At 38.2% G+C, this 27,597-nt stretch overlaps 2 protein-coding genes and 1 long non-coding RNA gene across 4 annotated transcripts in view; 2 read left to right on the forward strand and 1 right to left on the reverse strand.

The window, feature by feature from the left end:
• The first annotated feature begins 901 nt into the window (after window positions 1-901).
• Window positions 902-3,615, forward strand: smim32 (small integral membrane protein 32). Of its 2 annotated transcripts, none has more exons than XM_082177327.1 (2): window positions 902-1,451; window positions 2,409-3,615. In XM_082177327.1, exons 1-2 carry the CDS (start codon window positions 1,408-1,410, stop codon window positions 2,737-2,739), a joined length of 375 nt encoding a protein of 124 aa, XP_082033453.1. In that variant the 5' UTR covers window positions 902-1,407; the 3' UTR covers window positions 2,740-3,615. The 2 variants fall into 2 exon arrangements, with proteins under 2 accessions (XP_082033453.1, XP_082033454.1); XM_082177328.1 differs by lacking the exon at window positions 902-1,451 and adding an exon at window positions 1,458-1,596.
• A 3,201-nt stretch (window positions 3,616-6,816) lies between these two features.
• Window positions 6,817-27,597, forward strand: part of diaph1 (diaphanous related formin 1) — a 104,200-nt gene continuing 83,419 nt past the window's right edge. The window contains exon 1 of the mRNA XM_082178700.1: window positions 6,817-7,400. Within this exon, the coding sequence (XP_082034826.1) occupies window positions 7,299-7,400 (102 nt within the window). The 5' untranslated portion in view covers window positions 6,817-7,298. The remainder of the gene's footprint in view (window positions 7,401-27,597) is intronic.
• Window positions 12,987-21,049, reverse strand: LOC309504207. The gene is made up of 2 exons (XR_014208017.1): window positions 20,233-21,049; window positions 12,987-20,178 (listed from the first exon to the last, which is right to left on the reverse strand). It is a non-coding gene; the product is annotated as an uncharacterized lncRNA (long non-coding RNA).

The raw sequence follows: 27,597 nt of genomic DNA on the forward strand, positions 1-27,597 counted from the left end.
AATGAATGAATGGGTCAGTTAGATCATTAAAATGATGAGCTGATTCTTCTATGAGATTATCCCAAACTTGGCACATTATGCATGCCAGGTTTATTTTGTATTAAAGAGAAAGTAAAGTATGTTTCAGGCTCTTCAGAGTCAAATCCACTATACTCTATAGTCTCATTAGGTTTTATTGCATAGTTTTAACAGGAGACTAAGTTTCCTACTATATTTGGTGAAAAACGAAAAAAATCTATTTGGAAAAATGTAAAAGTTTTTTTGAAGAAAAATTCATCTTATAATTTACAATTAATGTTGTGCAAATTTACAGTGCAAATGTACTGATGTTCCTTATCTGTGACTTTTTTCCCCCTATTGAAATAAGTGTTTCTTCTTAGTTTTTTTTTCTTTTTTTCTCTTATCAATTATGTTGTCTAACATCTTATGTTCTTAAACACATGTTTATTGCATGTTTTAGTGTCATGTGTTAGCATGGTGGTGTTTTGTATTTGTGTGCACCTTCTATAAATCAGTATTTGTCTCAGCTGGTAGAAAAGCTACTTGTGATGAGCTTTAATTCTCTGTGGCTTTCTACATGTGTCTGTCTCATTACCACCTGTGCTTACTGGGGTTTTCAGCAAACTTTAGTAAGCCTGCGTCAGTCACCCCAGCCTAATGCATGAGAATGATCCATTACTTTAATGGAACACAGCGCCCTTGCTCTACACTTATACAGTTCAACGACGGTAACACACATTTGATGATCCAACATGCGACATCACGCACAATTCTGAGCCAGAATAACTCATCATGACATCAGCAGCTCAGACGGTCCCTTTAAATGTCTGGCTCAGCTGATAGGCTGCATGTTTGTCTCTCTCTCTCTCTCCCTGTAAAACCTCTCCGAGACATTCCGCACCCTCCTGAAACTCTTCCACTCACTTGTTCTCAAATTGAAGAGTCTGTCTGAGGAGAGAGAGAGATACATTTACGCGTCTCCGTCTCCATTGCGCACAGAGAGCTGCTCGTTTATTTTTCGTTTCTATGTTTCCTTCATTTGTTCTCTTCCTCTCCAGCCGAACCGGATCGATTGGCACCCATCACCTGAGGTAGTGCATGACGGATGCGCATGTGGAGAGCCACTTTCCCCGGATATAAACCTTCCAAAACCATGGAAACCTGTGTGAAAGGAGTGATTCTGTATATGCGAATATACTGAGACCCGTTGTGAGCTTCACTGCGCGTTTATTGAGACGTTTGGGGAGATTTGGATCCGTCGGTGTGATTGGAGAGGTCCACTCTCTCCGATAGCGCAAGACTCTATGGAAACGCACATTGTGGGACATGGATAGACTGTTTGTGCCGATGACCAGAGCCCCCGTCTGAGGAGTGTTGGAGGTCTGCTGGTCTTGGGGAGAGTGTGGTATGCGAACGCAACGACTCGCCCTCCTGTCCGAGGCGCACAGACAGTGAGTGGATCCCTGTGCAACGCTTATCTTAACGCTTACCTCAACGGTGTTTTCATTTGCTTTTAGTAAATTATATATTTTTGTTATTGCATTAAAATATCGTTTTGAATAGCCCGTATTTACACTATCGATAAAGGAGAACGGGGTAAGTTGTCACATCTTTTATTCTAGTTAAAAGCTTATTTCTTAGTTTAGGTGTATTTTTTATGAAACTTGATTACTGTGTGTTATACTGTGCAGACACAAATATTAAAGTCTTGATCACTTAAATTTTCACCGTAATTGCCCTGCATAAAATATGCTGTTTATTGAGCACACGTTGAACTTATATCGGGGCATGTTGGCACATGATATGTTGTCTCAATGAGTTTGAGAAGAAACCCTTTGTCAAAAAAAATATAAAATGCTATCTGAAGTAACAAAAAAGCAAAATATGAATGAATTAAAAATGAAACAATTAGTCCTATAAACTCAGTTCATTAAAGAGCAAAAATATGTTTAAATAAATAAACAAAACATTGTTTTGGCCAGTGGAAAGTGTTTGTTAATGAATTGTACAAAACCATGTGACAACTTGCCCCAACCTGCCTTGTATGTAAAATACGTATCATGATGGCACATTCAACACTTCAGCTCAAATCCACCTCTATTATATATAAATAGCGACTTTTGTGTTATTTTATGTCAATACGATTTCACTGTGTTCACTTATTTAGCCAACCAGTATAATAAACATATGTTTATTAGGTTATTAGTTTAGAGGATAACAAACACTGCTAGGGAAAACCACCAAACAAAACCTCTGCTAAAGAAAAGAAGCATTTGTACAATCTGACTCAAAACCTGAGAAAAAGCCTCTGTGACAACTAGCCCCAGTGTGTATCAGATATCATCTTATCCTGCATGTGACTAGTATAATCATACATATCCAGTGTATGTTTGTCTGTTGCGGTCTAGATTCATCATGCTGAGGCAGATGCTGTTGAACTCCACGGCAGCGGCGCGAGACTTCGACCTGATGACCCACACACACACGCAGGCGCCGCTGAGCGTGTCCCACGGGCCGGTGAGTGTGTCGGCCCTCCTGAAGCCCACGGGCCGCGGGAGCTCGCTGCGAGAGGGAGAGCCCGACAAACCCGACCTGGCCACGTATGTGGTGATGTGTCTGGTGCTTTTCCTCCTCGTCCTCCTCATCGTGTTCTTCATCAACTGCCAGCTGAGGAACTCTTTCTTCGCCTCCATGCCTTACGACCGGTCACTGCGAGAGGCCCGCAGCTCCTACAAATGACCCGTTTGACCCCGAAGCGATTGGAACGTAGAATGCAAAGCGGTTTGGATAACAGAACCAGCCCGGATTGAAGCCGAACTCATTGATCTGTCTGTATATAGTGACTGTTTTGTACTTCTGCACGGCCTTTTCTGTCCATATAGGGTTTATCACAAGTTGTGTGCATTATGTAAGACAGATTATTTTCTTGTACGGTGTTAAACCATGATTAAATCTCACATTCATGACCATCTGTGCAAAAAGCCCTGCTGATATTGATCACGGTTGAAGCAAACGTGAGGCTTAAGAAACATGCTCATGGTTTACCCTTTTTTAAATGAGCTTACGGCCTAGGGGTTAAAGGAATCATTTCTTCATCCTCATGTCATCATTTACATCCTTTACCTTGCGTTTTCCAAACCTGGGGTGCGTTTCCTGTTTAACGATGTCATTCGTTGATTAACTAGCATAGTATGAAGCATCGTTGGAGAAACTAACCAACTAGTCTCGACTGTTTCCTGAAAGCATAGTCACATGGCCTCACCTCTGTCGTTTGAGCCACATTAGTTCAGCAATATAGCCTACAGTAGGACTGTCGTCACAAACATGTGAAGGAGTAATAACTTCTGCTGATTAATCTATTCCAGATCTCCAAGATGCTGCCGTAACGAACATGACACCTAATGACTACTTCACTGTTTTTGTTTCATGTCATGTTGCTTTATTTGATGTTTGATTCATCACCGGTTCCCTCATACGTCATGCTCCAGACTTCCCTTGTGCACATGTGCACATGTGCACTCTTCGAAACTGATTGTTGACATGCAAATATATATATATATATATATAGTGTACTTACATAGTGCTCGCTCCACTTAAGTCCACATATCATTTTAAGAGGACTTAATTACTATAGTTTCCAAAACTATAGTTTCTGGAAACGGCAAATCATTGAATTATATTGGGAACGACAGAACTTCGACAATAGTTGGCATGCTTTCAGGAAACACAACACACCCCTGTATGAATGTATTTCTTCAATTAAACACAAAAGAATAAGTTTCGTGAGTTGCATGAACAACATTTATGGTGGTTTAAAACCAGTGTTATTGTAGTACTATTCATATATTTTTTATAGTGTTTAATAATATTTTTGTATTTTAGTTTGTTTTTAGTAATTTTGTTACATGCTTTGGTTATTTTTATTCGTTTTTTAAATTCTAATTAATTTTTATAGTTATTTTAGTATTATAATTTCGGCCTATTTTAATTCAGTTAGTTGCCAGTCTGTTTATGGTTTCATCTGATCATTATATTTCAGCTAATGAACAAAATCTAGGCTATTTTTAGTCTTATAGTTAAAAATAACACAGGTTTGATTTGCACAATCTTCCACAGAAGAAAGTAAGTCATTTGGGTGAGTAAATTATGACAGAATTATAATTTTAGGGTTGAATTGTTCCATTAGAGATCTGAGTTAAAGGGTTTCAGATTCAAGCCCTTATAAATCATCACCATTGTGTCCTGTGAGACTCTTCGGATGAAAGCAACAACTAAATGAGTCGAGCAGTCATTAGTCCGGCTTCCAGCCACCTGAGCCTAAATCATCTATCGACGTTTGTCTGACGGTTATTTTATTCTCCTGAAGTTACGTAAGACGCCAGTGCCAGCAGAGATATAAATCAATCTGATATCTGTCTTAATCCGCATCCGATGCGGTAAAGCTGTGATGACAGACGCAGAGAGTCAGGTGCGACTCGATAAGAGAGACGCCGGGGCACATAGTATGAAACCAAGACAAATGAATGTGTCTCTCTCCTCAAGAGCCTTCCTGAGCAGCTCACAAACACTGGAGGAAACAAATGGTCATGACAGAAATATCACACTGTTCTGAGGGAGATATAGTTCAGGTAAACCCTGCATTGTGAGGACAAAATGTCCCCTCAAAGATGGCAATACCAGAAATCCTTGTCCTTGTGGGGACATATTTTGGTCCCCATGCGGAAAACAGCTTATAAATCATAAGTGAAGGGTTTTTTATTTTCGTTTTTGTTTTTTTTATGTAAAATTGCAGATAGTTTTGTGTGATAAGTAGGTTTAGGGGTAGAGTTAGTGTAAGGGGACAGAATATACAGTGTATACAGTATAAAGATCATTATCACTAAGTCCCCATAACGATAGTGAACCAGACATGAGTGTGTGTGTGTGAGAGAGAGAGAGAGAGAGAGAGAGAGAGAGAGAGAGAGAGATTTAATGTGTTAAATACAAGCTAATGTTTATGTAGTGTTCACTGTATGATAGATGATAGTTAATTTGACCTATTCAGTAATTCCCAGGGATTTCTGCTTTTATTGCTTTAAAACTTGCAATTGGACACTAATTTACTGACACTAATTCGGACACTAATGTACTGTTTTTAGTAGCCTATACTGAGCCAAAACACTTCATTCATTGTTCTTAACTGAGAAACTGCTTCCTAAAGAGACAAAATAATATTTCTAAAAATGGCACATTTTTAGTGTAAAGCTTTAGGTAAATCTGTATATTCATGAAGAACAATACTATGTGTGAGGAGCCCTACATTACAGAGAATATTCTCATTACTTCACAAGAAACCATCAGTACCATGAAGTGTGTGAGTCCGGGGCCCTTCACTGTCAGGAGCCCCAGATGTTCCAGTGGGTTTCACGCGCTGGTGGGATTTAGATGAGAGCTCTGGGACTGGGTAAGTGTGTGTGGTAGAGAATAATGACTCAGTGTGAAACTGGGTTGGGTTGAGTCAGCACATTTACAATGAAACACGCCGTGACGAATGAGGACAATATCAGACCGATTTCTGCAGAGCTTGAGGAAATATTGTGCATTGCTTTAAAAAAAAAGAAAAAAAAGAGAGTCTTTCTGCACAGAGCTTTTCCTTTTTGTCCCTTCATGGCACACGTGACCGTCCGAGGCCTGTTAATTACACACACCGCTGAATAGTCAACTCTCAGCAACTTCTCTCCAATGTTCCTAAAGTCTGGCATTAAAGTTAATGACACTGGAAAGATGAACAGACTCTTAATGTGTCTTAACCAGCATGAATTCATTACGATCCGTTCTGCTTTCACCTTTTAATGGGACAAATCTGAAACGAGTCTAATTAAAACTTTCCCCTATTTAACATGAATCTCACACACTGCAGCGGCTGCTCATCTTCTGACCAGCAGGGGGCGCGCTTCACTTACACATAAAACACGGATTACTGAGTGATCCAATCCAATTACAGTTTCACAGTTTTCAGACTTATTGATTTTAGTTGTATTAATTAGAACACATAATATAAAATGCTAAGTATCGGTAAACTGCACTAAATCATATGCTGTGTGTAAGAAAATAAAGCGAAATAAATGATAGGCCAACTTGATTTTTAAATAAAATAAATAAATGCACAACTAACTAACTAAAATAAACGAATAAATATTTTTGTGGAAACCGTGATCCATTTTTTCAGGATTCTTTGATGAATGGAACGTTCAAAAGGACAGAATTTCTTTATGAATCTTTTTTTCTATTTAATTTAATCTTAATTTATTACATTCATGCTGAATAAAAGTAGGGTGGGGAAAACAAAATGTATGCAAATAATGTAGTGGAGACTCAATACACACACTAACAATACTCTCAATAAACATGACACAATATACTGGACATATAAAATAATAGACACAATAACAGTGTACACAAACTGACTATTGATGTTATCAGAGATTCATCTATTTAAAAATCTTTTTGGGAAGTTAGTTTTATCATCTGAATATTTCATTATTCTAATTTTGTTTTTTAATGTGCTATTAATGCTTTCATAAATTACTATTATGCTATTGTTTATAAGAAAAAACAAGTCCCTCTATTAAATAACCATAACCTTTTATAACATTTATCATTTTTATAAAGAATTTTTATTCACATTTTCCTGTTTGTCATGAGTGTAGCTGAGGTGTCAGCAGGCGTCAGTGTTTGTCTACCTGTGTGTGTGTGTGATGTGACTCAGGTGTGTGTATGTGCGCGTGATGGCTCCTCCCATCTGACCTGCCCAACACACACAGGAAGAGAGAGAGAGGGGGAGAGAGAGAGAGAGAGAGAGAGAAAGCGGAAAACTTCATCTGATCTGATCATGGCTGTTCTTTGAATCTGAAGTCTTTACCATGAAGCACAAGGACTTTATATCAACCGTCGGCGGGATTAATGACAGCTCTATAGATTGACAGCTTAGATTGATAGGTTTAGAGACTTAACGCGTAGTTTGTTTATTCGAGATCGAGACAAATTTGCGCCAAAACACGCGCACGGACTTTAGCGCGGAGATCCGCGCGCGTTCACCAGGGCGCGTATTAAGTCTCTGAGGGTCCGAATAAAATAAGTCATCTGGGGTTCAGGGTTCAAACTTCCCTCCTTTTCCTTTGTGTCAGAGGACGAGCACAGGCCGGCGCGCGCGACAGCAACAGGCCGCGGGTTAAGAAGCCCTGAGAGGCACAGAGAGCCTGTGTGTGAGGATCCAGCTCTGCTCTTTTGGGGAATATAAGCGATTTTAAAGCACAACAATGGATCCAAACTCGGCATCAGCTGGTGCTCCCAAAAGTGGGAAAGACAAGGAGAAGAAAAGCAAGAAGAACTATGAAGATGGAGACGGAAAGAAGAAGTTTGTAAGTGTTTTATGTTATTGTGTGAGTTTACTGTCAGTACTCTGTGAAGCATCAGGGTTTGTCTAAAAATGCTTGAATCTGGCTGTTTATTAATCTCAGAGGAGTTAAAAATTAGTGTTAACCTTGAGGTGTTACATGTCGCAAGAAAAAAACTCTTAAGTTTGTGAAGTTTTGAGGTGTTGCAGCTCGAGCGAAACGTCTCTTCTGATGAGGAAGTGTTTGGAAGAATCGCTGTTCCTCAATGAGCTGAAGATCTTTCAGCTCAGAAATATGGAGTTAGATGGAGACTGTGCTGAGAGCTGTCACTTCATAATTAATAAAAGTATGTTTTTGGACCTGTACAGTGGTGATACCATCAGAAGTACCTTGGAGTTCCATGTAATATAAACCATATGTTACTTCCACTTTAGTATCGCGACATGCAGTGTTTTTACTGCGAAATGAAACGTTGTTTAAGTGAAATGCTACACTGTTGCATTCTGACTGCAACAACGTTCAGTTTCGACGTGTAACTTTGTTTCATATCAAAAGCTTTTGAAGTGTAACCGTGTTTCAGTGTAACGTCGGTTTGAGTGTAACATTTTTGCGCTGCATGCTGTCTCTCGCAGATTCAGTAACAGGAATTTTATTGCCTTTGGGTAAATAACACTAGTACTCCACAGCACAGACACTCCTGGAAAGCTGTGGAACTGGATAAGCGGGAATGAGAGGGAATTCTGTGACATCATAAAAGAGTTCTCTGGAGCTTGTGTGGGAGGGGCCTCGAGCGCGCCCCCGCGTGAAGTCTTAAGCCACGCCCGGTTGGTTTAGATTGGAATACATGCTGTAAAGTGCATGTAGTTTCACTTTATTTTTGTAAATCATAATTATGACATATTAAGTCATCATGAGATGAAGTCTATATCAAATATTGATTTCAAACATGAAATTATGACCTTTTTTTTTTTACCATAGTGATCTGGTTACCATAGTTGCATAAACTGCTAAAACTATAGTCTTACAAGTTAGTCATCACATTGTTTTTCTATAAGACTGTTCATAACTAGTCAGTTACATACACAATGGAGATTGGTCTAATTTGTTACTAAAAAGTAAGAGTTAATGAGTTGAATGAGTTGCCCCTTGACTAACTGCTAGTCGGTCATACTACTTAAGAAACCGTTTTAACATAATGGCTATGTTTATGCAACCGAAACCTGTAACATTAGTCTTAAAAAAAGAAATGGGCTTCCATACATTTATGTATACAAAAAGTATGAGTAAGCAAATGTAAGTTGTTCCTTGTGGTAATATTGTACTGTTTAATCAACACCTGAATCAAATTTTTTTTTTTTTTTTTTTTGCAGTACATCATACATACAGTTCAAAGTATAATGCCAATAGGTGGATGATGCATGTCTTTATAATACATAAATAAACTAATTTTAGTCTTCCTCAATCAGACCGCTTTTATCACACTGAAAATGAAAGGTCAAGTTGAGTGCATTGCATTGTGGGAAGCAGTACGTGATGCAGTGTTATGGTTGCATACTGCACATTTAGTCAAATGTAGTGGGATATTAATGCAGAATATAGTAAGATGGTACCATGGTAATCCAAACAAGCCCTCGTTCTGAAGGGAATCTGATATTCCATCATCAGACAGCGTTTCTTTCAATAGCCTCGCAAACACACCTGGTGTGTTATAGTGAAACTCTAGACACTGATGGGGTGAAACCGTAAACCATGTGCTGCTGAAGCAGAGCGCTTATTAGCATGATGGAAACTATAATTACCACCTAAATACCATAGTTAGTTACCAGAGTTAACCATTATACATTAATATGAGTTCTCATTCAAACTGTAAGAAGCTTTTTTTGCTTAATTTGTGATGACGCTGGTGGCTTTATTTTAATGATAGCTCTATTGACTTGGTTAATGTTTATAAGCATGTGTGTCTGAAGTTGAATTATTCCAGTCTTCTAGTATAGTAATGGACAGCTGTTCCTGTTTTCTTAATCGTTTCCGCATGGCCAGTCTCATTTGCTGTTTTTATTGGTACTTCTTTAACATGGGACACATGGTGACGTGTCGGATCCACCGAAGCTCCTGCTGTAGAGCTGTCGGGTTTACACTGGTTTGTAAATGGTGATGATTCCTCTCACTGGTACATCAGCCTAAATATCATCATCCTGAGAAAAGTGTTTCTCATCTTCATGCTCATTTCACTAGCACATTTGGTGCATATGGGAACATGTCTGTTTATTATAGTCCCAACATTTATCTTTGATAGATTCAGTAGTAAACATAGTATATTACTGTCTTAGGCCGCATTTACATTACATTGTTCAAGTGACCCAATTCCATTTTATTCCCTCCCATTTGGCACATATAAGCAGGAAAAACACACATTGATTCTGATGTTCTCAGATCGGTTTCAGGCCTCATTCATATGTGGAAATAAATCAGATATGAATCTGATATGTGCATTTGCATCTGCCATGTAAGCAGACAGATTGTATATTCCCCTGTCAATGCGAGTCTTGCATCACTGAAAAAGCGACGGTGGCGAATGATGTCACCAACCGTGATCACATGACTCTTTTCAATGCCCAGGCTGCAAAAAGGGATCTCCTCTTTTTCTCTTCCTTAAGAGACCAATGTTTTGCTGACCTTTAAAGATTGTGCGGAAAGCAAAAGCTTGTATTATCATTTCGTCTGCATCCATTGCAAATCGCATCGTTTTTACTTCCTTTTTGGCATAAGCTTTTCCTGGTCTGTACATTCTGGCACGTGTATAGTGTAAATGCAGATATCGGACATGGGTCACTTTATGTAAATGGGTAGTCCAAAAAATCGGATGTAGTCAACCAATCGGAATTGGGCATCAAGACCTGCAGTGTAAATGCAGGCTTCAGCCCTATTCGGACGGGATTAACTTCACAAGGGTAGATGATGGAGTAATGTAATTTTACCACAGGACGTCTGTAATATTAATGGCCAATTCGATCTCAGTAAAGATCTCAGTAAAACTAGCAGAAGTGTGAGAGTAACTCGATTTGCGCATCGCCGTCACTCCTGTCGTCATGTGTGTGTTACGCTGCTTCCTGATATCACGTGTGCAAACACATATAACCTATATTTATATATATAAAACAGTTATGTCCGGTCGAATGATGTATTAATGAACTTCAGATTGGATTGAGTTGGTAATAGACACTTACTAACACTAAAAGATGTTTCGTTCCTCTAACAAGTGCTGTCGATCTTCTCTCTGATCTGAATGGTGTGTGGAAAACACTTGAGTTTTGCCACAGACTCGTTCCAGCGTCTAGAACGCAACTTAATTTTTTTCAAGCGCCTCCATACTTGGAAAAACGACTTTTAAACAGGAAATGACGAAAAATTTACCTACATATTTACAGCTGGTCTATTCGCACGTAAATGTACTTAAATATTTCGTGATTTCCTGTTTAAAAGTAGTTTTCCACGGTTTTTCAAGTATGGAGACGCTTGAAAAAGCATTCAGTTGCGTTGTAAACGCTGGGACGAGTCTGTGGCAAAACTCTTCCACGTCTGCTATAGTTTTACTGAGATCTCTTATCCTGTGTGAATTGGCCATTTATTACAGACGTCCTGTGGTAAAATAACATTACTCCATCTACCCTTGTAGAGTTAATCCCGTCCGAATAGGGCTTTAAAATCTGTGTGAGATCCATTATACATGTTTTTTGGTAATTTAAACGGAATCCAGAGAAATAAAAAAAAAAAGGAATCTGGGAAAAATGAAACGTATTTCATAGGGCCCTAAATAAATGCTTTTAATAAAGCTGAGTTTGTGTTACTGGAGGCCTTGTGTTGTGTCTGGACTTTATGATGTAAAGGTTTGCTCTGTTTGTTCATTTAGCTCTCTTGTGTTTGCTTCTGATCGATTCTAGTCCAGAAAGGTCTTAAAGTCCAGAATTTCCATATCCATCCCAGTGATGTCACGGTCAGACGCTGGCATACGGAGAGAGAGAGAGTTCATATGAGTGTGTGCTCAGTTGAGTGGAACAGTTTTGTGCTTCGGGTCTGGAGTGGAGCGTCCTTGTCTCAGATCTGCCCTCTCAATGGTTTCACACTCTCCTTTCAGAGAGGATTTCACACACACACACACACACACACACACACACACACACACACACACACACACACACACACACACACACACACACACACACACACACACACACACACACACACACACACACACACACACACCTGCCGCTGGTGTTTTTCCATAATAAGCGTAAGGTCGTGTTTTTGTACAGAAGTCATCACTGTGAGGGAGTGATGGGATCAGTGGCTGAATGTCCGCTTACATCTGTCCCCCGCTGAGAGACACTGCGTCTCTGTTTGATGATGTCATATCCTCTTCCCCCGGCTTTAACCTGCTTGTAATGCTTGCAGATCATCCCCGAGATCATAAGCACTCAGTGAGGCGTCCTGCAAACCTGCAAATGTAGGCAATGGCTGTGTTTGCTCAACAGGACATGTTTGGTGTTACACTCACTCATCAGATCAGAATACTAAAAATAGCTCAACACACATTCATAACGAAGGCACACTCAGCCGTTCAAAAGATTAGGGTCTGTACGGATATTTTTTAAAGAAATGAATACTTTTATTCAAGGATGCATTAAATTGGTCGAAAAAGTGACAGACATTTATAATGTTACAAAAGATTCTGTTTCACATAAATGCTGTTCTTTTGAACTTATTCATTTCTTGGTTTCCACAAAAATATGAAGCGGCACAACTGTTTTCAACATTCATATATATTCATAAATGTTTCTTGAGCAGCAAATCATCATATTAGAGTGAGGATCATGTGACACTGAAGACTGGAGTAGTGATGCTGAAATCACAGGAATAAATGTCAGTCAGCTTACAATATATTCACATAGATAAGTTATTTTAAATTGCAATAATATTTCACAATATTATTGGTTTTGATGTATTTTTTACTTGGTGAGCAGATGAGACTTCTTAAAAAAAATATTCATAAAAACAACCCCACATTTTTGAACAGTTTAATTTACTAGTACCTTGAGTATTGTGGAGATTTCAATGCACTTTTTTGTCTGACTGAGCATAAGACTGAGATATTTCTATAATTAAAATTTCAGTGATGTCAATAATGTTAGGAAGGAATATTTTTGAACTGTCCATTTCAGTGAATCGATTCAAAACATTGACTCAACAATTTACTTGCAGCATCACTCAAAATTGTACTGGACATTTTTTTTTTTTACGTATATTAAAATGGTTTAAAAAATATATGTAGGTAAATGTTATGTTTAATTATTACACTGATGTATTTAGATGAAATATGAGTGTTCCTTGCGTTCATTTATTTAGAATTGCACATTCACAACATACAGTGTACAAGAGCTAATACATATAAATAAGCTTGATGTGTGCCGGTAACTATGCATTATTAAGGCTATTTTCTGTTTGTTTAATTGATACAGGAACTGTTGTTGTCAAGTACGCTTCATTCAACTGCTGTTGCGAAAACATCATGTTATTAACAAACAATTAGAAAATAGTTTTTTTGTGTGGAAATTTGTGAATCGATTCGAATCGGTGGAAGATAGAAAGAATCACGATTCATATGTGAATCGATTCATCCACCCCTAATAAATATGTTGACAACCTATATTTTTGAATCTGAAAGTCTAAAAGTATTGAGATATAAGTTTATGTATATTGCGTTTGCCACTGTAAATGTTGTCATGCACTAATGCGTCTTCACTGACGAATGTCCCCTGACAGCTGTAATGCTGCTCATCTTGATGCTGCTCGTGGTTTGTTCTGGAACATTATGGACTGATCAGTATGTTTGTCTGAAAACACAGATATGAATCTGCATGACAGCATCAGCCTCTGGGGTGGGGTGTGTTTGTGTCCCTCAGGTCAGCGTGTCCCTCAGGACACAAAGGTGCTAACGTTGATGTTTGAGAGCCGTCTCGTGTGCATTTGAAAAGTCAGGTGGAAAACTGCATCACACTCATGCACTGCTGCACACTGATGTCAGACATGACAGGACTCAAACCATCAGCTCTTGTGCTTCATTCTGACAAACTAATGCTTTATAGCGTAAAGGTCCTTGCACACTGAGTCCGAAATTCACGTCCGAAATTTTCGCACGTTAAAAAATAAATACGACTTCACGTTATGTCAATCACGCTTGCACACTGCCTCCGAAACTTTCGTCCGCCAAAAAAAATTTCGAATCGGGTTCGTTTTTCGCATCCGTAGCAAGCATTTTGAATGGTGTTTTGACAATTCAGAGCCGCTGAATCACGAATGCGAAAAAACGCGTGCGATAATTTCGGACTCGGTGTGCAAGGGCCTTAACTCTCGCCAAAATGCAGTCTAGGGTCTTTTAGTTAATCTACCCGAGGCAAACTTTCCTTTAAAAGCATAATTTGAATGGAAACGCCACTTTTAAGTTTGACCGTATTTTTGTTTTCGGTCAAATTGCTTGTGCTTGGGGAACTACTATGATAGCATAAAAAATCGCTATTTTTAAAACACTAAGAAGATTCGACACAACATGAAACTTTGCTGGAAGTATCACCAGGGGCTCTACACATGAACTCCAGCATACGCTGATTTCACGCAGCCGCCATTTTGAAATCGAAAGTGAGGCTCCGGTGGGAAGAACCCCGGAAGTAAAGATAAACAACAATGCCTTGGACTACCAACCTGAAGCTGCTGCCGCGATTTACACTATTGGATGTTAATATCCAATATAGGATATGTATATAGTTCTTCTTTTTTTACATTCTGAATTATATATATATATATATATATATATATATATATATATAAAAATGTTTTATTTATAAATGATTTTCACTGTATATAGTCTAAAGTATGAAAGAAATGTATGTACATTTTTAGAATTGACACAACATCATTAAACACAACAATACGCCATCGCATTCACGACTCTCCTGTGATTTAAAGGCGACACTTCCGGTTTTCTTCCCACCGGAGCCTCGCTTTCGATTTCAAAATAACGGCTGCGTGAAATCAGCGTATTGAGAACATTGTTTGTGTACACAGAGTTTACTAAACCGAAAGGTTTTGATTAACTCACTGTCTCTGTCCGCCGGCATTTCGATCTCCGAATGTGAATGAATTGACTCTGAATTTTAGTATTGCTTCTTATATGAGGATCCCTTTTCAAATACAAGGTCAATATTGATTTTCACTAACGACAAAACAACAAATTATCCGTGAATTTATATGGAACTAAGCTTTAGGAGTTTTCCATCTTTACTCTCCTCATGTTACGTTGCATTCGGAGATCGGCTATTTTTGACTGACAAAATGCCGGCTGCAATAATTAGTATGCAATAATTATAAAAATATACACTACTGTTCAAAGTTTGGGCCTTAAATGCAGCCTTGGTGAGCAGAAAAGACTTCTTTCAAAACATATAAAATCTCGCAGACCGCGAACTTTTGAAAAGTAGTGTATTTTTACTCCTCAGTCACGTTTTACTCCCATTAGTGTTTGATATGTGTTAATTGTGGACCTTTTTACCTTTTACGATTGTTCCTTGTCAGACTGTACGAACATGATCCTCCCTGTAAGCCATGTCACACTGTAAGATCTCAGTTGTCAGTAATGTCAGACTGTACGGACTTAAAAATGGACGCACACAAGAAAACTTTACATCAATCAATGACACGTTTGGTGGTTATGAGCTGCGTTACACGCGGGATTGAAATGGCGGCTACAGAAATCTCTAATGTTAATTTTGGTCATGGCTTGTCTTGGAAAACGAAGAGAATGTGACGGTCGTCGTAGGAAAAGTCACTGCAGGACTGAGAGTCAAATCTTCTCACACTGCCAGAATTTCGTCTCAAGTCAAATTTTATCGCAACGGTCATTAATCGGCTGTCGGTGAACATGTCAAACTAACGAGCGAAGACTTCAGATTTTAGCCGAGGATCATGGGAATCTTTTAGGATTTGCAAAATTTGTCTCAGATGGCCAAATCGTGGGCAAAATCGCTCAGTGTGAACCGGCTTTAAGAGACGCTTCAACAGGCTTCACTCACTGCCTTCAGTTTCTGATCTCAATCACAAACCAGTTTGATAAACCCATCCGTCTCACTGATTGACAGAAGCTACGCCCTGTCTGTCCGGATGACAGATGGAGGAGAGATGTTTTTTTGAGCATGTTTTCTTCAGAGATCTGAGAGCTCGTTCTGTTTCGTATCCCGTTCTCTATCCGAGAGATGTCCAGGAAAACATGAGCGCTGATTCAGAACGCCTCTGTGTTTTCATGAGCCTCATATGCCAGAGAGCAAGGAGAATAATAACACTTATTCTTAGAAGAAGAATAAGCATTTGTAGCTCTAGAAAATCAGATCACATTCTCAGACGCCCCATGATGTAATTCAGATGCTGTCTGGGAAACGCCTGTGAACCCTCCGCTCATAAAACAACAGTGTGTTTCACAGAAGCGTGTGCTTTAGGGAGCCTCCGCGTTCACACTACTTTACTATGGAAAAAGATAACTTTTCTTAGCCATTATTGATGGCATTTGCTTAAGACAACTTAGATATTGCTCATATTTAGTTATTTGACAGGAAGTGCAGCTGAGGTGACTCATAAGATTCAGCATTATGGGAAACGGAAGGAAAGAAATGAACTGAAAGTAGTAAATGTTAAAGAAAATATTAGAAATATTGTAACTCGAGGTCAATTGAACTCGAGGTCATCACAGAACAGTTATCGTGTTCTAGCTATTCTCTAATGATGATCTTTCAGTGTTTGCAGCTGTAGATTCTCCATCTATAGTGAAGATTTACCTCTTATATATGTGTGTTTTTGAAAGAATATCTTCTGCTCTTCATTTATTTGATCAAAAATACAGTAAAACAGTCATGTTGTGAAATATTACAATTTAAAATAGCTCTTTTCAATGTGAATGTTACAGTGTCACATGATCCTTTCAGAATATTTCTGATTTATTATCAGTGTTGAAAACCGTTGTGCTGCTTAATCTTTGTGGAAAATGTGATACTTTTTGTTTTCAGGATTATTTTATGAATTTAACGTTCAAAAGAACAGCATTTATTTGTAATTGAAATATTTTGTGACATCATAAATATCTTTACTGTTAGTTTTGATCAATTTGAATGCGTCTGTTGTTTGAGGGAAATGTTTGTTAGTTGATTGTTCATCATGAAGTTGAGCGTATGGCAGTCCGAGCGCCCGCTGACTCAGTCGCGTGTATATGATGCTGTTTGTGTGTGTGTGTTTTCTTGGAAATGCGCTCTTCGTGTTGTTTCAGGAAGTAAGGGTTGTTAACGGCAGGAAGTCAGGGTTTACACTCTTGATCTCACTCATGTGTTTTACAGTCACGTCGTTATGGCATAAATGAGATCAGGATTTGTAGATTTAAACAAATCTAGATCTATAAAACCCTGCGTTCATTCAGTTTCAGACGTTGTGATTGGATGATGAGAAACCAACACAAACAGCTTCAGCCAATCACAGGCTGTTCGTTTTGCATATAAACTGAAATGATGTAATGCAGCTGAGTCATAAACTTCGGAAAATGGGGGAAATTTCCCACTTAGGTGACTTTCGTGGGGGATTTTTAATTTGTGGGGGGATTTATCCTTTTTTTGTTTTTTGTTTTTTTACTTGTGGGAATATGCAGTGTAAAATGATGAGCAATACTGAGATTCAGGCCCTTTTAAAGCCAAATGACTGTCTAACAGTGTCTACAGGGATCTGAAAGGCGAGTTGAACTCCTCATTGTGTATTTTAACTCCATGTGACTGTTAAAGTTTCAGTGTTAAAGATTGTTACTGCAGATATGAGTCAAATGTCTGTGTAAGGAGTGTGCTGATGGTCAGTTATGCGTGACCAGTGTCTCTGAGCTGAGCATTTGTATACACGTTTGTCTATGCTAAACCTATAAAGCCTACCGTATCATATTTAATACGCAAATTTCTACGGCCTCTATATTACCAGCATGATCAAAGCTTTGCTGAAAAACCCATTAAATAATCTACTACAGGGGTTTACTATTAAAGTTCAAAGAGCTTTCCTTCCCAGCGGAGGTCCGGACAATACTTTATTGGACCAGTTAAACATTTCCATCGGGGCAACCGTAGTACTTTGTAAAAGAAAAAATCCTGAACACTTAAAATAGTCATTAAAGATGAGAATATTAGGCCCAGAGAGCCAAAATAATTTTACCAATATTTTCCAAATTATTTTTATATTTCTCCCAACTGGATATGAGTATAAAAAAGGCTATTTTATCAGGCTATACACGTACAGCACAGAAACACTGGACTGAGAAAACACACCGGGGGTGCAGGGGTTATTTTTATATTTTGCTCAAAGTAACAAACTAATATTCAAAACTCTCATCATGATTCATTAACACAAAACAAAGTTAACTTGTACGTTTTTTTTTTTTTTTTTTTTTTTTTTGCCATCTCTAAATAATTTTCCAAACTATAACATATAATAGTGTTATTATATAAAAAAAATTCTAAATGCGCCACATGTTAACTTGTCACAATCATGGTTTAGTTGAACGGTCGGAGTCATCTGTATGACAAATAAAAATAATGTTGTCCATGTGGGGCGTGTTTGGCTCGAGATAATAATATTAGAGGATGTAGCGTCGAAAGATCTTTTAGAAATCATGTTGAAATGTGAGTATCAAACATGATCATCAGGCTTTTGAGGAAGGTTTATTTGTTCATCTCTCAATCATCATTGTAGTGCATTGCATTATGTGTTTTAAAACTACAGAGCTTTGATCATGAAATTAAGCATTTAAATATCATCTTACTAAGCCATTATTGGAGATATAGAGTAATAGAATATGCATTTTATGTATCTAGTCTTCTAATACCATTATAAAGATCTCATTGATTTACATTACAAGCATCAGAATTTCTTCTTAATACTTCTTGTTCATATAAATATCAGCAACTGCACTAAATTGAATATTTGTTCTCTGTTTGGGCCTATGAATAAAATGTAGCTTTTCCTTTAGCTCCATATTCTCACTATATCATACTATATCAGCCATAATTGCCTGATGTATCAAATATGATATTTAACAAAGAACACACATGCAAACCTTTTGTCTAAAGGTAAAAAAAAAAAAAAAATTCATAGGTCAGGCTTTACAGGGTTAAGGGCCAAATGTCCTACTCACTAATATAGTCAAATATCATGACAGCTTTACTAGTTTAAAAGGCTCATATATTGTCCCAAACAGTCGTTCTCAAGTTTTCCAGGTCCAGAAATCACGTTTAAGAACACGAAATATCTTGATTTTTAGTTGTTTTGTCTTATTTGAATATATTTTTTGTTAATTTGAAGTCCTCTGTGAAGTTTGCTGAGGCCTCGAGTGTTCTGGACCTCTTGTTGAGAATCTCCAGTCCAGATGATGTTTGTTTAAATCTAATGATGTGCAGAGGTTTCTGGGAGGATTGAGTTAGGGGTCGGATTAGGAGATTACAAAAAATATTAACCTGATAGAAAAACAGTGAGTCTGTGAGATGAGCTCACTGTAGAGAAACAAACGTGTGTGTGTGCGCGTGTGTGGTCAGTGGAATGTGCTCCGTTCAGGCTGAATGGATTAAGTCAGACAGCCAAAGTTGTGTGTGTGTGTGTGAGAGAGAGAGAGAGAGAGAGAGAGAGAGAGAGAGAGAGAGAGAGAGAGAACTGAGATTTAAATAGGTTGTGAGTCACTGGATTAGATTCTGAGGTGAAGACGCAGGTGCACCGATACGTGTGTGTGTGTGTGAGAGAGAGAGAGTGGATTGTGGTTAATTAATTAGTCAGTCACACAGTTTAACAATGAAATGACTCCTGTTCATAATGACACACATGAAGTGCTGTCATACCGCAGTGAAGTGGCATCGTTGTTATTTAAGAAATGTATGCTTATCTCTTTTGACAATAGTCTTTAATGAGGGTTTACTTGGCTACAAAATTGGCCCTATAATTATCTAAATATGACACACCCTCCTTTCAAATAAAGTAAAAAAATAAATAATCTGTATTAGACTAGTCAATATCATTGGGCCTCATTTTAAATATTTATGCATAGCTGTAATATTTAAAAAATATTTGCACATCTCAGTGACAGCAGTGAAATTCCCTTTGACCTGAAGTCTCTCATTAACAGACAGATTAATCTGTCTAATCTCTCTCTGTCTCTCTCTCTCCCATTTTCTCTCGCTCTCTCCCTCTCTCACACACACAGACAGACAGGTGTATTAGGTGGAGTGTCTGAACGTCTGTGATTTAATCCCAATCCTTGTTTGGTGTGTCTGAATTGAAGGGAGTCTCTAAAACACACACACACACACACACACACACACACACACACACACACACACACACACACACACACACACACACACACACACACACACACACACACACACACACACACACACACACACACACACACACACACACACACACACACACACACACACACACGTATTAGGTGGAGTGTGTGAACGTTTGTGATTCAATCCCAATACTCGTTTGGTGTGTCTGAATTTAAGGGAGTATCTAACACACACACACACACACAGAGGTGTATTAGGTGGAGTGTGTGAACGTTTGTGATTCAATCCCAATACTTGTTCTGATGTTTGGTGTGTCTGAGGAGTTTTATTTGTGTTTGACTCACTGAATGTTAATCAAACTCTCATTAATGGAGCTGAGTGTGACCTTTGTGCTACACACACACACACACACACACACACACACACACACACACACACACACACACACACACACACACACACACACACACACACACACAGACAGACTGTTTGAATGGCTTTCTTTGTGAGTTTTAACCCAGTAGATTCTCTGTCTGGATGTCAGATGCACACAGGCTTGCAAACACAGGCAGAATATTAAGTGTGTGTGTGTGTGTGTGTGTGTGTGTGTGTGTGTTGTCTGTCAGTGCTGGTAAAACTAGTTTGAATCTGCAGTTTAACAAGCTCCTCATAATTTGAAGCAGTTAAAATAAAAAATAAAAAGCCTTTTAAAAAGTAGTTGGCTAAACTAAGAGCTACCGACAAAAGGTTGCTAACTTCGCGGCTTAAAAGGTGTTCAACAACAAATCTAGATTCTGTCATTGATGCAAGTTTTGATTTCTTGCAATGGATTGTATAGGTAAATGTTCACCTCATCCAGTGCTCTTGTTTTTTGTTTTTTTCTGGTGCTATTTCAGTGTGAGAAATTGCTGCAAACGATTCAGGTCATGAGTGAACTTTCTAAATGAATCAAACTGAACAAGTTCAGAACTTTTTGCAAACCCGTCCGTCAGATTAGATCATGATTGAGTAGTTCGTGAATCTGGCATCATTAGTTCTGATTCTGATACAGTGAAAGTCAAAGGACTCCAGTTCAAAGTCGAAAGTAAGCCGTACAGGTTCGTGACGGCAGGATGGTGGAGATATAAGGTTACACCTGTAAACAGGCTGTGCAACTTTCTGTTTCTTCTGTTATTATATGGAAAAAGCTTGTTCTTAAACTTGTTATTTAGAGGACGACATTTACATTTGTGTCCTTTAATTCAGTAACTGTAATAATACTCTATACCAGTGGTTCTCAACCTCTCCTGCAGGGACCCCCTGACAGGCCATGTTTCTGTTTTAACCCTGAAATGGCACACCTGATTCAATTAATGAGTAGTTATTAGAGTAGGAATTAGTCAATTAATCAATTAGTCAACTACTCATTAAGCCTTTAATTAATTGAATCAGGTGTGCCATTTCAGGGTTAAAACAGAAACATGGCCTGTCAGGGGGTCCCTGCAGGAGAGGTTGAGAACCACTGCTCTATACCATGATAAAAGTTTTGACAATTATCGTGATATGAAAATTTGATGACAATTTTTGTTTTTGGGTGAACCATCCCTTTAACAAAGTGATGCGTTTTAGTTAATTGTGACGTTTGAATTGAAAAAACCAAATATTTCTCTGCAAAAATGAACAAAATGACACATCAGAACTTTTGTGACTGTTAATGACTGATGAAAATGATTCAGACTTGGATGCTGCTTGAGAGAGTGTTTTATTATTCGCCTCAGATCATTTATATGCTCTCCTATTTCACATGAAAGCATTGTATTTGTTTTTTTCCTCATGCCACACTAGAGTTTCTTTACTGGAAAAATATATTATTTCATAAACTAGCTGAGATACGGTCATGCTAATTGACACATATAGTCAATTTAGTAGTGCTGGCACTGCTCAAGTCTGGTGTGAGCAACGACACCTCTCAGGGTGAGTGTGAACAAACACTTTGTGTGTGTGTGTGTGTGTGTGTGTGTGTGGGGTGTGTGTGTGCTCTTATTTGTATGACAGTTTGGGCCAGAAATATTACACTTCCAGTATATCAGACGTCTCAGAATGTCACAGAAACACACACACACACACACACACACACACACACACACACACACACACACACACACACACACACACACACACACACACACACACACACACACACACACACACACACACACACACACACACACACACACACACACACGTCTGTTAGCTTTTGCAGAAGCTCAGAGAACGCCCAGAGTCAATATTGTGAGAAACATTTAGACTTTTGCATTTTCTGCAGAAAATGTGAATGCAGATTTATGGTGAAAGGGATCCCTTTGTTTTCATGACATGAGCTCTTTCTCTTTCTCTCCCTGTTGGATAATGGTGGGTCATTATGTGGTCGTTATTGAATTATTCGCCTCTGACATCACTTCCCTTTTCTGTCACAGTCAGCGGAGGGGATTTTCTCTCAATTTCCTCCTTATCAAAACGATCAAACTCATGTTCCCATGTTTTATTTTTATCCTCTCTAATAATGTTCATGATCCCTTTGAACCAGGGTTATTATACTTAACTAAAACTACATTTAAAACCATAAAAAAGTTTGTTACTTTAAATAAACGTTAAATTAAATAAATGTTTAAACTTGTTTTATTTCAGCTACTTTAACTTAATGTGCTAAAATAACTAAAAATGAATAGAAAACTACACTGTAAAAAATGTCTAACCTCTCCAAGTCAAAATTTTCTAGTGACTGGTCACATCTAAATTTTTTAATTGGCCCAAGTGCAATTCTTGTTGCAGTAGTCTGTTAACATTGGCTCAATGAGAAATAATACGTCAGACTAATTTGAAAAATGTAGATGTTATCAGTCACTAGAAATCTTTGACTTGGGGATGTACATTTTTTTTTACAGTGTATAGATATATTAAAAATGACAAAAACAAAACCTTAAAATTGGTGTATGTGTATATATACATATATATATATATATATATATATATATATGTATATACATATACACGTATATATATACACACACACACACACACACACACACACACTAGGGGTGTCGTGATTTATCGATATGAATAAATTAGTGATATAAAAAAAGAGAAATATTATCATGTTACTTAGGGGTGTCGCAATGTACTGGTATTGGCAATAAAAATCAGTAGTACTACACGTATGATATGATGCATAAATGATCCAATGAATAGGGCGATGTTATAGTTTAGCGCTCCGTAATGCTCGTGTAATTTGTGTCATTCATACTCGTAGCCAGAGGGCGCCCTCGCACAGAAAGTCCACAAGTGAGACTCACAGGAGTAATAAAACGTATGACGTTCCAGGAAATCTCTTATATGGACGAAGGCATCATATCGCTGCAGCCGCATAACATCAAACACTCTAGATATATAAAGATGGTGACCTCATATTACTATGAATGGGGAAAAAGCAATATGGCAGAATTAGTCCCGCCTTCTAAATAAAAGAGCCAATCTGCATTGGCTGCTCCAGCCTGAAAAATGCTGGGTTTTTTTCTTCTCATGATTTGAGCGTCTCAACTTTGAGACAGTTGTGAGACTTTGAGACAAATGTAAAATTTTATCGTAAGCTTGGTGAACAGCTTTGGAGAATTTGATGTTTCCCCAAAGATGGCCGCCGAATGAAATGACTCCCCTTAAAGGGACTTTGATAACATGCAGATAGAGACGCTTCAACTGATTAAACATGAAGAGGATAAACACACGATTGCGACAGTATAGCCATCTCGGGTATTTTCATAAGGATAATGTATGTTTTTAATGCCATGCTAATCGACATAGCATTGATTACAGTATAGAATACTATAAAATAATATAATTTCTGCCTCATTCTGTTGTAAGCCACATCAGTTCACAGAAGGAAGTTATTTCAAACACTCGACTGATGTTATAACGAAAGTTTGACTAAAAACCGTTTTAGCCTTTTAACTTTGATTAAAACTGTTAGCATTTTAGCCTTAGCAATGGTTCATTGTTGCATCCACAGCGTCTGTTGTCCTGGTAACCTCATTAACCGCCTCCTAAACAGGGTTGCTGGGTATCGCGTTGAGAGGAAGTGTTTGTTTAGTTGTGGAGAATCTGTTTGTGTCTGAATGAGAGGTCTTCAATGAGGTCCTGTCATCAGAAGCTACCCTGTGAGGGTCAGTCCATTGTCTGTGTGTGTGTGTAACAGGAGCTTATTCATGCGTGTAACTTTTCCTCTGCGTCCAGCCAAGCGTTATCACTGAAAGCATGTTACCGCGAGCAGAGCGCGCTCGGAGGAAGCAGGCGAGTTTAGCTGAAGGACTTCCTGTTGACATGTAGAGTATCACACACACACACACAGTTCACTCACTGTTAATGCACTGTACAGTTATTCTGAAGGTGTCTGTCAGAAAAGCAAGTCTTGTTCTTTTCTTCAGTGTTTGTTTCTCCTCATCATTCTCTTCATTCTGTAGTTTTATGAAGTCAGTTTGGCGCATGATGGAGAACCGTAAGGGTTACTTGTCAAAGTCATTTAATTCCACAAAAATAAATCATATTTTGCATAAAGAAAATAAAACCCGCTTTTAATGATCATTTAAGAATTTCTTCCCTCTTTTTTGTTGTTGCTTTGTGACAATTTTTTTTACTCGTCGTCCTTAAACTCTCATTATTGTAATGTTAAAAAAATATATATTATTTTACTTTAAAGTTTTATATATTTTGGGAGTATTTGTTGTACTGCCTTTAAAGTTTTAGCAGAAAAATTTAATAAAATAAAACATGACCGTTCAAAAGTTTGGGGTAAAAAAAAGAAAAAAGTTACTTTTATTTTATTTTGCAATGACGCATTAAATTGGAGGAATGATGCTGAAAATTCAGCTTTGAGCACAGGAATAAATTACGTGTTAACATATATTCACATAGAAAATACAGTTTTTAACTGTAATAATATTTCAGTAACGGTATATTACTGTTTTTGTGACATTCACCGTTTTTAATATTATGATGTTAAACACATGAACACATTAAACTCTTTGACCTATTAAATGATATTATCCTGCCTTTTTGTTCTTTATATAGACTAAAACAATGCTCTGCTTGTGTGTGTGTGTGTGTGTGTGTGTGTGTGTGTGATCCTTAAGCAACTTTTGCATGTGTGTCTGTCTTTGTGACACTTCCTGTAAGCACTTTGTGCAGGAAGTGGCTTGTCACATTTTTAACGGGCGTGACTGGTGTGGCCCAAATGATGACATAATTTCAACACACACACACACACACACACACACACACGTCCCAAGCTTCAGTTGGCAAACCGAAATGGACATTTGTCTCCATGGAAACCAAGCAGACAGAAATGACCACACACACACATGAAAGAACACATGCACAAGACTTCATATCAGGTTATCTATTTTTAGAAGGACATGAGAAATGCAGAACCTGTCATCTCCATGTGTGTGTTTGGGTTACTCTTTAGTCTTTCACATTAATCTGATCTGACTAAAAAAATGACAAAAACACAATTTAAAGGTACAAAATGTAATATAGCAATTTGTATCAAAATATATCCAAAAAACACTTGCACAGTGTTATATATTTATTTCAATTGTGTACTTCATTATCCTAAATGTTTCCAAGAATTTGTAAATTCAGAGAAATTCACAATTTTAAAAAGTGCCGGTCTCTTTTCACTTGTCGCCTGTCAATGACGTAATATCCGCGTTATCCCTGGTTTACGCTCGGACTGCCATAGTAACCATGGCGACAGACGTGGACAACTGCGTTACGTCTAGCGCACGCTCACGCTGTTGTTGTTTCGCTCAAACTTTATGGACCATGGCAAGCAGACTTTGGGACAAAAGGAGAACTAAAACGAGGATCAATATCAGCGTGGCGTTTTCGACATGCCGAGAACTTGCGTCCGCGGCTAACTTCCACTTGACAGAGACGCCGCACTTGCATGTAGGCCTACTTTATGTACTCTGTGTACTCTATGTACTCTTCTGCACTCTTTATGTACTTGCATGTACTCACTTTAGACAGGTGAGCAAATGTACATAAAACTAATCAATGTTATACAGCTCAACATGATGAAATGTTAGAATATGATCAGTATGTTATGCTAATGTTGATCTCGCTCACCGCTAGTCTCATACAGACAAACTAACACACAAGAATAACATTATAACTTTAACACACTCAAATGCAGTTTAGTGTGATAGTGTAGAGCGGGTGAAACAGCGCTGCGTTACCTCACAAGTTTCATTGGTCTAATAAACTGACCTGTGTGAGTATTATTCAGCACTAGCGGGTACGTTAGTCCGGTAGGATTAAATGTCCTCATTCCTTTATATCCGCGGGACTCGCGTGTAACGCTGAGATCTGTCTCTCATTAGCACTCGTGCCGCTTCATTTCACAGTCATGTTAAAAACATCAACATTCACTCATCCATAAACATTATTAGATCCATGATGACAAGTTCCACCATTCCGCTTATGCGTCATCAACCGATGCCTTTGTTATTGTAAGAGGTTAGCGACCCCTATTGGCGAAAAAAATTACATATTGCAGCTTTAACTAAAATGAAAATGAAAAATTTTAATAAAATCTATAATAGTATATCTCTTATCGTCCCACATAATTCTGGAGATTCCCCCCAACATTTTTGGAAAGCTCTACTCTACTCTACTCTACTCTAACAGCTCTACTCTACTCTAACAGCTCTACTCTACTCTACTCTACTCTACTCTTAACAGCTCTACTCTACTCTAACTCTACACTAACAGCTCTACTCTACTCTTAACAGCTCTACTCTACTCTAACTCTACTCTAACAGCTCTACTCTACGCTAACAGCTCTACTCTACTCTAACAGCTCTACTCTACGCTATACTCTACTCTAACAGCTCTACTCTACTCTAACAGCTCTACTCTACTCTAACAGCTCTACTCTACTCTAACAGCTCTACTCTACTCTAACAGCTCTACTCTACTCTTCTCTAACAGCTCTACTCTACGCTAACAGCTCTACTCTACTCTACTCTACCAACTCTACTCTAACAGCTCTACTCTACTTTTCTCTAACAGCTCTACTCTTCTCTACTCTAACAGCTATACTCTACTCTAACAGCTCTACTCTACTCTAACAGCTCTACTCTACTCTAACAGCTCTACTCTACTCTAACAGCTCTACTCTACTCTAACAGCTCTACTCTACTCTTCTCTAACAGCTCTACTCTACGCTAACAGCTCTACTCTACTCTACCCTACCAACTCTACTCTAACAGCTCTACTCTACTTTTCTCTAACAGCTCTACTCTTCTCTACTCTAACAGCTCTACTCTACGCTAACAGCTCTACTCTACTCTAACAGCTCTACTCTACTCTACCAATTCTACTCTACTCTAACAGCTCTACTCTACTCTACTCTACTCTACTGTATTATTTTGATATTTGTTTCCTGTGAGATTTACATTGTGACCCTGTCAGTTCTGTGTGTGTGTGTGTGTGTGTGTGTGTTTAAGTATTGATAGTTTGGGTGTGTCTTTTTGTAAGGGTGTAACTGTACAGAACTAACTTTTTGAGGTTGAGGAATGAGAAAGAATTGACACACTTATACAGTATCATAAATTGACCACACACATGCTCTCTCACACACACATACTCTCTCTCTCTCTCTCTCTCTCTCTCTCTCTCTCTCTCTCTCTCTCTCTCTCTCTTTTTTAGCTTTACTACTGTAAAGCTAAAAAAACCCAGATGATGCATTAATTACATTTAATATTTTTAATGCA

This window comes from Leuciscus leuciscus (assembly GCF_965113295.1).
Source record: "Leuciscus leuciscus genome assembly, chromosome: 8".
NCBI classification, from domain to species: Eukaryota; Metazoa; Chordata; class Actinopteri; order Cypriniformes; family Leuciscidae; genus Leuciscus; species Leuciscus leuciscus.